This window comes from Orcinus orca, chromosome 3 (genome assembly GCF_937001465.1).
Source record: "Orcinus orca chromosome 3, mOrcOrc1.1, whole genome shotgun sequence".
Classification (NCBI taxonomy): Eukaryota; Metazoa; Chordata; class Mammalia; order Artiodactyla; family Delphinidae; genus Orcinus; species Orcinus orca.
In genome coordinates this window covers 61,011,092-61,022,699 of record NC_064561.1, presented here as the reverse complement: position 1 = coordinate 61,022,699, position 11,608 = coordinate 61,011,092, and the positions used below count along the sequence as shown (strand labels likewise).

The following is an 11,608-nucleotide window of genomic DNA, read 5'->3' as shown; positions in this document are numbered from 1 at the left end:
ATCCTGACTTTTTGATTTCACTTCAGAATGTTTGGGGATTGTTATTTCTATGCCGAGTAAACTTAAATCTGTCATTGTGGACCACGTTTAAGAGATGTTGACTTTTCTCGGAGTCTTAGAAATTACCTAGTAAATCACATCATTATAATGAGATAAAAATGCAAGGCCAGCTATCATTAACTATAAAACTTACCACATATGCTTGGAATTGTTCTAAACAGTACACGCACACACGATTTACCTCTAACTCTTACAACAATTGTACAATATAGTTTTACTGTCTCTATTTTACATATTAGGAAACTGAGGCTGAAAGCAAATAAGTGACTTGCCCAAGACAACATAGCCAGTAACTCGTGAGTCAGGATTTGAACCCAGATCTATAAATGCATCAAAGCCAGGTTCATTTCCATTACACTGTGTAGTTGCAAAGACAGGAATAGAAACAAATTTTCTGACTCCCTGTCCCATTCTTTTTCCATTAAGCTAAGACAGTCAATTTTCTAACCTGTGATAGTCACGCAATTTGAACTTGTTTTCCATGGGCACTAATTTCACTAACCCACTGGAGAGAAATAAAGCTTATAGCACAGACCTTAAGACCAATGATTATATTTTATAGGAAAGAAATTAATTCATGAAAAAAAGAAAGGGAAATATTCTAGCTTTGATGGGATTCAGAATATTGACACAATCTCAGCGTTGGATCAGTTTTCTGGAACAATAATTAAAAGGGCTTTGATCCCATCAATTCTAACTTATATATGTGTCTGTGACACTGAATTGAGACACTTTAGAACAGATGCAGATGGAAGCAAACGGAATCCTAGGTGCTCTTGCTATATGCAGCTTTCTTCAGATGTAGAAATCTTTAAATCTTTACTTGGCTTGTAGGACAACCCATCTGTCTTCTTTTTCCCTCCCCTCCCACTTATGAAGGGAGCTGAGTTAGAAACATGTTTGTCTATGAGGAAATGTGTCTGGTGTTGGTGAGGAATTCAGTTCTGATATAGGATTATGGAGTACTAAACTTTGAGCAGGGTCCTTGGACATTATCTGTTGCATTCTAGGGGAGGTATCATGAAGACACATTAGAACTACTTTAGAAATAATATCTGTTCAAATCTGCCACGTTGACAGGATCCTAAAAGATGGAAACTAAATTGATGTGGTATATTAAGTTTAGCATGACCTTGAACAACTGGTTTTACAGTTTGGCTGTTGTTGTGGGTGTCACCCATAGTATACTATAAAAATGAGCTGCATCTCCACAGGTTCAGTCTTAGAGCACCAGCTGGTGAGCAATGCAAGGAGCAGTCGTGTAACCAACTTACATCCTCTTCAACATGAAGATAGCTGCAGTGCCAATGCTTCTGACCCTGGCTCTTTGCCTCATACAAGGTGAGCAATTTACCTGTAGTCTAAGCCTCTTGCCACACATCCTAAAGCTCTGGACAGGGACTTGTCTCTCTCCCTCCTTCTTCAGTGTGTGTGTGTGTATGTATGTATGTATGTATGTGTGTATATATATATATCCCTGAAATACCTTGCCAGACGCAGAGTTTTGAAGAATTACATATGTGGTTTTATAGCTATGTTATCTTTAGAAATGACAAGTAGTTTGAGATAATCTGAATTTTTATCCATCAGAAATCCTTCCATTAATTCAACATTAATTCTGAAAAGCTAATAGATTCTTTTCCATATTCCCCTCACCAGACATAAAAGTTCATAACAATATGAATTATATATATTATACATATGTAGGATATTAAGCCTATGAATTGATGCTGATATGAATTATGTGTATAACAGATATTTAAAACTTACATGTACTTAATATGTATATTTTAATACTATATTTGTAAATAAAACATTAAAAACTCAAATTCAGTCATCTGTTTTTATTTTAAAGCAGTAGTGCTTTCTAGCAAATTTTATTTTTGTGTTTTCAAATCCTAAATGGATTGAAAATATTTCATCTAATTGGTAAGGGACTTCTGTGGGAGCTAGGAAGTAGGTTTTTGCTTTTGCTATTTGAATTTGAAGGGAACACAAGATTGCCTAGACTTAACCTGCTATGAAGCATTTACATATTTTAAAAGGAAACCTCAGAGATGGAGAGTGAGGAGACCATTATACACAAATGATGCCCACTTTCCTAAAAAAGTGTATAGGTACAAAAAAAGTCTGTTAATGAGAGAGTATATTAGTCTGTGAGTTTAATCTTAATATTTACCAGATCTCTAATTTTTGTGGCTATAATGAGGAGGCGGAGCTACCAGAATTCAGAAAATTTAATTTTATGTATATATATGATATAAACTTTATGCTACACTATACCTTAAAACTATAATTGATATATTTGATAGGTGTACTATGTTATAATTTTAAAAGAGGCCTGCAATACTTTGTTCTGAAAGGATCTTTTAGAAATTAGATATTTTGAGGGGGTAAGAAAGCATATGAGTAAGTATTATTTTTCAAAGTAATTGGAACTTTATGAGCGAGAGATCTTTGTGACTGTATATACTGCCTGGTGCAGTGCCCTCACTTCATTTGCCATGGTAAATTTTAATGTGTTCAAATCAATTTGTGGTTTTAAAATATACTGCCATTAAAATAAGCAAGATACTACACTCAGTAAATTGTTTTACTTATTAAATGTTTTACATTCCCTTAACTTTGGTTTCTGTATTTTTGTCCCAGATGCTGCCAGTGAAGGTGAAAATCAGGTTAGTCCTGCTTTGGCTCTTCATTGAATTCATTCCAAGATCCCTAAAGAAAAATGTTCTGTGGCCAACACCTTCATATTATAATACAGATATATTATACTCATGGGTACTAATAGCTTTTGTTAAAAACACAGAAACAGGTCTTTATGAATCACACACACACACCAGTCAACGTCTTAATGATAATGGATATCTGCAAGAGGCAATCTACCACACTAAAGGAGTGCTTTAAAATTCCATAAACAAACACACTAGTGAATTACTATTGTTCAGTTTAACAGCTGAAAAGTCATGATACACATAGGAAGCTGAAATAACTTTTCTTGTGATCATTATGCAAAAAGGGGCTGTCTGTATCTTGTATATAGTCAGTGTATATATTTCATTCAATACATATTTACTGAGCATCTATTGTATGTCAGATCCTGTTTGAGATGCCAGGGATATAAAAACAAAAAAGAACGCTGCCGTCATGGAGCTTACATTTTAGTGGAAGAAAACAAACAAGTTAATAAGTAAATTAGTAAAATATATACAACATTAAATAATGATTAGTGCTAGAAGAAAAATAAAGCAGGATGGAAGACAGGAATTTCTGGGGATGCAGATGGTATCAGTTCTTATGAGATAGTCAGGTAAGTTCTCTCTGAGAAGATAGCATTAGAACATGGATCTAAAGGTGAGGTGGGAGTGAATCATGAAGCTACTTGTAACTCTCAGCAGACCAGGCAGAAGCACCTGTGATGGCAGAGGCCCTGACTCTGGAAGGGTCTGCACCAACTCTAAGGGATCTTTTGATTGAGAAATGAAGGAATCGTTTTCTATAGAAATTAAACATTTTTTAATCTATTTGAAAGACACGTTGAAAGAGCCAATTACACACACACACACACACACACACACACACACACACACAACTGTGCCATTATTTCAGATTGAAAATATTTCTACTTATGTAGCAGATATTTGCTATGTTTCTCAAAGACCACGAACATTGAAAGAATAAAATAGTAAAAAGATTCTTTTCTACACCAAAACTCTTATAAATGTGGTTAAAATACTCTTGCTGTATTTTATTGTTACTTTTTTTTTAAAGAAACTTACAGGAATATTCTAGAGAATTCCATTATAGTCTCTATTATTTCATTTAAGTTTTTTTTTTCATTTTAACATCTTTATTGAGTATAATTGCTTTACAATGGTGTGTTAGTTTCAGCTTCACAACAAAATGAATCAGTTATATATACACATATGTTCCCATTTCTCTTCCCGCTTGCGTCTCCCTCCCTCCCACCCTCCCTATCCCACCCCTCCAGGCAGTCACAAAGCACTGAGCTGATCTCCCTGTGCTATGTGGCTACTTCCCACTAGCTATCTACCTTACGTTTGGTAGTGTATATATGTCCATGCCTCTCTCTCTCTTTGTCACAGCTTACCCTTCCCCCTCCCCATATCCTCAAGTCCATTCTCTAGTAGTAAGTCTGTGTCTTTATTCCTGTTTCACCCCTAGGTTTTTCATGACATTTTTTTTCTCTTAAATTCCATATATATGTGTTAGCATACGGTATTTGTCTCTCTCTTTCTCACTTACTTCACTCTGTATGACAGACTCTAGGTCTATCCACCTCATTACAAATAGCTCAATTTCGTTTCTTTTTATGGCTGAGTAATATTCCATTGTATATATGTGCCACATCTTCTTTATCCATTCATCCAATGATGGACACTTAGGTTGTTTCCATCTCTGGGCTATTGTAAATAGAGCTGCAATGAACATTTTGGTACATGACTCTTTTTGGATTATGGTTTTCTCAGGGTATATGCCCAGTAGTGGGATTGCTGGGTCATATGGTAGTTCTATTTGTAGTTTTTTAAGGAACCTCCATACTGTTCTCCACAGTGGCTGTATCAATTTATATTCCCACCAACAGTGTAAGAGGGTTCCCTTTTCTCCACACCCTCTCCAGCATTTATTGTTTCTAGATTTTTTGATGATGGCCATTCTGACTGGTGTGAGATGATATCTCATTGTAGTTTTGATTTGCATTTCTCTAATGATTAGTGATGTTGAGCATTCTTTCATGTGTTTGTTGGCACTCTGTATATCTTCTTTGGAGAAATGTCTATTTAGGTCTTCTGCCCATTTTTGAATTGGGTTGTTTGTTTTTTTGTTATTAAGCTGCATGAGCTGCTTATAAATTTTGGAGATTAATCCTTTGTCAGTTGCTTCATTTGCAAATATTTTCTCCCATTCTGAGGGTTGTCTTTTGGTCTTCTTTATGGTTTCCTTTGCTGCGCAAAAGCTTTGAAGTTTCATTAGGTCCCATTTGTTTACTTTTGTTTTTATTTCCATTTCTCTAGGAGGTGGGTCAAAAAGGACCTTGCTGTGATTTATGTCATAGAGTGTCCTGCCTATGTTTTCCTCTAAGAGTTTGATAGTTTCTGGCCTTACATTTAAGTTTGCTGATTAAAGAGAGGTTCAGAAACTTCTATTGCCTAAGTAGAGTGGGATGGTAGGGTAGAAAAAAAGCCTGGATTTTTGAGAATCGAAGAGCATGCTCATTTGGATATTTCATACTGGAAAAAGAAGGGTATTGTGTAAATCTTACTGAGCATGAAGCCATGATTTTCTTTTTTCAGTGTCTAAGATAATGGGTAGTAGTTTCGGTGGATATTTCAAATTTTGCACTGATATTTCTCATACTGTTGAACTCTATTTCACTGAAAAACATTTTAAAAACAAATTTAGCCACCTCTCGTGTTGGCATAAGCAAAAAAGAATATAAAACATAATTATTTATCTGGAAATATTTCTGATCATAGTCTTTGGATATTTTGTCAGAAATGAAAACTATTAATTTAGTCTTTCTTATAGTGCTGGAAATTTTATTTTCCAAGTTCAGTAGCTCAAGTTCTTTCTAGTACAACATAAAAACATGTTGAATTTTACAAACATGAGCCAGAATAGCACAGAAAAGCACTGGAGTAATCTGCAAGGATCTTTACCATATGCTTAAATTTGTCATCCCAGAAGAGTTAATACAAAGCCATGGCAACCTTGATGATGCTCTAACACAGAGCAGGGGTGATGCCAGCTCCTGAGGGGTTTATGGTGATGCCTGGGGAGGAAAAATGGAAAACACTGGGCAATATCACAGCCAGTGAAGGAAAACAGAAAGAGCTTGGCCCTACAGGGCTCCAGTTTCTCTGAGACAAGTAGAGAAAACACAAAGAGCAACTAAAGCAAACAAAACAAAACAAAAATGAGCCAAAGACTGGAAGTTAGATTGCAAGTAATCGGTTGCTGGGAAGTCATCTCACCAACTCAGGATTCCTTTACGGTCCAGACCTGTTCCTGTTTCAGCCCTCTCTGTTATGGTCATTGGGAGGTTATTTCCTTTTTCCCAGAGAAAAACACAACTGCTGATTTCAATTTTTATGGCCTTTTCCTATTTCCCAAAAGAACACACTGGATAACCTCATAACTCAGAAAAATAGCATCGAGTTCCATCTTTACTAATTACAAACTGTGAACAAATTTCTTACCTGTTCTCTGGGACTCAGTTGTCCATTCGTATAAAAATAAAAGTGTGTCTTTCTAGGATTTAGGTATTTTTCTAATTATGACACAGGAGAAGTCCAATTCAGGAATTATCTTGATTGAGAATGTTCTTTTTCAGTTGACCACTAAAAACTATTTAAAGCTTTATTCTAGTGTTATCATGAATCTTTGTTTTCAGCACTTTCTTTAAGACCTACTTCACAAGGGATATATTTCTATTACAGAGTCACCAGGCTGTTCTCTGGTTCTATGACAATGTTTTTATCTGGACTTTATAGAATCAGTTATATCCAGCCAGCTAAGCAGTAACTTGCAATACTGGCATAAGATACTATAGAATCAGAGACCAGACACGGATCTCAAGAGGCCCAGTTGTCAGTCTGTTGCCAGAAATTATTGCTCTGCTACTCAGATAAGATCACTGGGTGGTGGTAATACTCTTAGAGATGTTTTAGTAGGTCACCCTTAGCGAAATTTCCTAGGGCTGGTCTCTGAAATTATTTATTCTTCTTCACCATTAATCATTTATTCTGCAAGTGCTACCAACTGCCTCCTGTTTATAGGATGCTAGGTTAGTTACATCATTATCCATTAGATGGTAAGCACCATTTAGGCAAGGATCCTTCCTGCCTTATTTATTGCTGTATCCATGACACCCAGGAAAGTATAGCATCCTCATAATAAGTGTTTGTTGATTAACTGAATGATTATTATGAAGATATAGGAGGCTGAATAGAATTCTATAATCTGTCCTTTGGAAGAGGTTGCCTATGTCAGAGTTGGAGCAAAGGCTTGATTGATTTACTTATATTTTCTGGTGCGAGGATCTTTATGCTTTGTATTTTCAAAGTCAAAACAAAACAAAAAACCAAAAGAAAAAAAAAAGAAAACATAGATTACAAAGGCTTTAAAGGACCAGTGGATTTCCTAAACTAATAGGTAGTATAACATTTTAAATCAGTACTTTACTAGGTAGTGCAAATGCATCATTAATGTTAAGCTCCTAGAAAAAAAGTGAGTGACATATAGCAGGCCTTCATCAAATATATTGCAACATTTTCATATACCTTTTAATGGCCAATATTATTGAACTGTGTGCTAGGTATTTTATATGCATCATCTTAGCATATTCCAATAATAATGGCAATAGCAACAACAGCTATAATAATAAAGCAGGAGGAAGAGGAGAGGTAGAGAATCTAATTATTGAATATCTGCTATGTATCAGGCACTCTTTGAGGGATTTACATGCTTATGATATTTAATCCACACGAAACTTATGAAACACATATACTTATATCCTCTGTTTTTACAGATAGAGTAAATGAGCCTTTGAGAAGTTCATTTGCTATGGCTATTGGGCTTGTAAGTGAGAACCCTGGAAGATAAGCTCAGATCTTTTGACTCCAAGTCCCTTGTTCTTTCCATTTCACTAATGACTTTAGATGAATGCTTTTAGGTGAATTTTCAATCTCCAACAGACAATCCAGATTCATTACTTTTATTTGTATTATCTTTATCACCTGAGTGAATGTCTTCCATACAAAGCGGGTGGTGGTCATGAAATAATATTGTTCTTAGAAGGTAAAGTCTTGCTTTGATGAGATTTCTGTAAGCACTTTTTTCATATTTTCCTAAGGAAACATGCAATGAATATAGGGCACTGATGAAAAATGGAAAACTGTTCTGTTCCCGAGATAAAAACCTTTTTCAAAGCTCTGATGGAATAGTGTTCATCAACAAATGTGCCACATGCAAAATGATATTGTGAGTAAAGTTCAATCTTTCTTTCAAGTGTTTTGAGTTACCAGTTATTCTCTGAACTACTAAATGTATTATTTTTATTTTCTGTCAAATATACTTTTCTAAATCTAAGTGGGTAAATAAAAATGCTTAGCAGATCACTGTGATACCTACCATCAAGTAAAGTTGGATAAATGCCACCCACTCGGAAAGTTTTTAATAATCACTCATGGTATTCCAAAATATCCCAGAGGGCCTGGTATCAGTACCTCATGTAACACTTAATAGTTTTTTGAGGATGTACTTCCAAGTTGAGTTTTCTGACCCTGGGAGAAAAGAATTCTTGAGCCTGTTAAGACCTGACTCTGTTGTACCCCTGAGAATGATGCCAGACTCTTCTTGTGAGAGCCAACCAGGAGAATCAGGATACACCCTGACTCTGTGAGCTGCCAGTGTCTTCAGACATCTAGGATTATGCTAACATGAGATGGACCCTAGGATTGACTGTGGCTTCCAACTCCCCACAACTCAGAAAGAATTAATATCCTGGAGGTTTACTGATATCTTTGCAATGCTTCTTAACTATTTCCTTCTATCCAGTGACACTCCATAGGTGGTAAAGGCTTGAGTTATCAGTTGCAAGTCCTCAAATCAAAGGGACCGAATTTGGTTTTGAACAGGGAATTCATTCTCGGTTTCTGACCACCATCAAAACTTCAACTCTGGGGGTTTCCCTGGTGGTGCAGTGGTTGAGAGTCCGCCTGCCGATGCAGGGGACACGGGTTCGTGGTCCGGTCCGGGAAGATCCCACATGCCACGGAGCGGCTAGGCCCGTGAGCCATGGCCACTGAGCCTGCGCGTCCGGAGCCTGTGCTCCACAACGGGAGAGGCCACAACAGTGAGAGGCCCGCGTACCGCAAAAAAAAAAAAAAAAACTTCGGTACCAAGCCAACACAAAACTTACCCACTGAAGATAATTATATTATAATCAGCTTTTAAAATGCCAAGTTGGTAATGTGTCATTTAATCTGACATAGTCATTAATATTGGGATAACAAAGCTCTGATCACATGTGCTGCTCCTATTGAAGACACTGTAGGAAGATGAAGGAAGGCAGGGCAAAATTTAGGGAGGAAGGACTCCCAGGGCAAGTTGAACAATCCTTTCTTAGCCTCTTGAAAGCTGAATGTAAACCAGCAGGTGTAATATTTACTAAAGAGTTTCCTCCTTGTTACATAGGATGTTTTGTTAGGAGACTGAAACTATAAATAGAATAAATTTATTGAAAAATAATTTAAAATAAAAATTAAATGCCTTTAGACATACAAGGCGGGTTATTTATCACTTTGAGGTCACTCACGCAATTATTATCTTTATTACTTATGTAAATTATATTGGGATAAACTTGGCTTCTTAACCTGGAAAGGAGGAGACTGTATGAGGCATTAAAGTTATCTTTAAATTGCTGAATTTGCTCTGTGGGTCCTTAGAGATTGGAACCTCAGACCAAGAACAGGTGGGTAGATTTTGGATCAATCTGAATATGGTCTTTCAAAGAGCATTCCAAAAATGATATAAATGGCTTTTAGAGTTGGTGACCACCTGGATGATGGAAGTATTTAAGGTGGGTAATCAGTTATACAGTTAACAGTAAAGATTCTTGCCTTTAATAGAACCACATTTGAGATATATTTCAGCACTGAGGAGAGATTTACAGTACCTGTGGTTATTTCCAGACATACCTCCACTTCTGACAAGCTAGATTAAGCTGAGAAGAATAGCCAAAATTAAGTTTACCGTGTATGATGTTAGACCTAAAATTGGTCAAGCATATCTGAGCTATTTTGTTCTTTGCTATCTTCCAGAGAAAAAGAAGCAAAATCCCAGAAAAGGGCCAGGCATTTAGCAAGAGCCAGGGCTACTGCCCCAGCAAAGGTGAGACTATTTGGAGTCAACTTGTCATATTTGCTTTAGAGATTATGTTCAACTCTATTCAGATCTCTTTATTTCTTAATTACTAGGTCATACCTGTTCTGAGACCAGCTACTTAGAAGGGAGGGAACATGGCGTAGTCCAGGGGTAGGCTAAATATCTGGTACAGCTTGTCCATAGGTCCAACCCATGACCCAACTCTCTGAAAACATCTGGGGCACTGACAGATGCTAAGAGGTGGTGTAAGCCAGTGTGATGTCTGCCTTCCATGGCCATTTCTCATTTCTACTGTCCTGTCTTAGCTCCAACAAGAGAATTCACGGGACTGTAGAACTAAGTTCAAGTCTCAGAATTTGGACAATTTATGTATATCTGGGTCTCAGTTTTTTCACCTGTGAAATGGAATGTGGATCAAATGAGAAACTAAGTTTTAAAAGCCAGCTACAATGTTTAACATGTGTTAGCAGACATTTGACTCATTTTATTTCCTTTCTCTTTTCCTCTTTCTCTTCTGACTGAACATATTTTCTAATACTTGGAGATTTCTCCTAATTCAAGTAGACTTGCTTATTTATATCTGTTTTGCAAATTGGGATTCAGGCTAATATTTGTTGGAGAAAACTCTTCTGTGGTAAAAAAAATTTTTAATTAAATAAAATGAAAGAAACTATACAGATGCAACCCAACACATAACCATTTCCCTTTATAAATAATTTTTTATTATACAAAAATTCTTATTTATACAAAAAAATAAAAGTTATAGGCCCAGACTTGTTGAACTCTCTGTCTACGATGTCTTACAATAAGTTATTGACAAAGCTGGGGCTATTGCCAGGTATTCTGACAACTACTCATATTATTCCAGGTCTCCTATGTAGCTTCTTCTCCAATATCTTCTTTCTCTTCCTCCTCTCCTGCCTCTGACACATAACTAAAATGATCAGTCAGGGAAGGCACACCCAAATTACATTAATATCCCTGGTCTAACCAAGCTACCATTCTCCTTGTCAGTGTTACTCAGGACTGTCTGAGCACCTCAGCCTCCGCAGTAGACCGAGTCAACCAAATCTTTGCCCGGGCTCAACCAGTCTCACTTTTAAAACAATAACATAGTCACCACACAATTGGTCAATAACTACAAACTCTTTGAGCAAAAGGGAGCTGCTTCTATGTTCCCCCAAATCTGTGAGGGTCAGAAAACTTTACTGATACTTTTCAAATCTGCCTTTCTTTGTGACATTTAGAGAGAGGCTTATGCTATAAAATCCATTCTCTTCCTCCTCCTCTTTTTTCTTCATGAAAAACTGATATATCATTGGTGTTTAAAAATATAAAATACAAGAAAGTGACAAACAAAAATCCCCCCAATACATACACACACACACATCATTCTTAAACCTACTGTTTTAAAACATTACTAGTGGTACGTTTTCATATGTAGACACACATTTACTGAATTTTAATGAAATAGGATTTTTAAGAAATAAAATGATAGAATATTAAGACATTATACTTCTCTGTTACCATTTTATGCCTGAATTATAATTTTGACCTCTAGATAAAGTTCCTATGGTTACATGTTTTGCTACCTAGGAAATTATTTACTTATAAATTAAGGCAGTTAATATTTAGCTGT

At 36.3% G+C, this 11,608-nt stretch overlaps 1 protein-coding gene across 4 annotated transcripts in view; it reads left to right on the top strand.

Annotated features, from left to right (window-relative positions):
- The first annotated feature begins 1,260 nt into the window (after nucleotides 1-1,260).
- The window catches only part of SPINK5 (serine peptidase inhibitor Kazal type 5), a 69,479-nt gene continuing 59,131 nt past the window's right edge, over nucleotides 1,261-11,608 (top strand). The window contains exons 1-4 of one of the 4 annotated variants that reach the window (XM_049708046.1): nucleotides 1,263-1,401; nucleotides 2,710-2,735; nucleotides 7,937-8,064; nucleotides 9,906-9,975. In XM_049708046.1, coding sequence (XP_049564003.1) covers nucleotides 1,347-1,401; nucleotides 2,710-2,735; nucleotides 7,937-8,064; nucleotides 9,906-9,975 — 279 coding nt within the window. In that variant the 5' untranslated portion in view covers nucleotides 1,263-1,346. Of the gene's footprint in view, nucleotides 1,402-2,709; nucleotides 2,736-7,936; nucleotides 8,065-9,905; nucleotides 9,976-11,608 lie in introns of all 4 variants that reach the window. The other 3 variants (XM_033406840.2, XM_033406841.2, XM_033406842.2) reach the window with 3 other exon arrangements.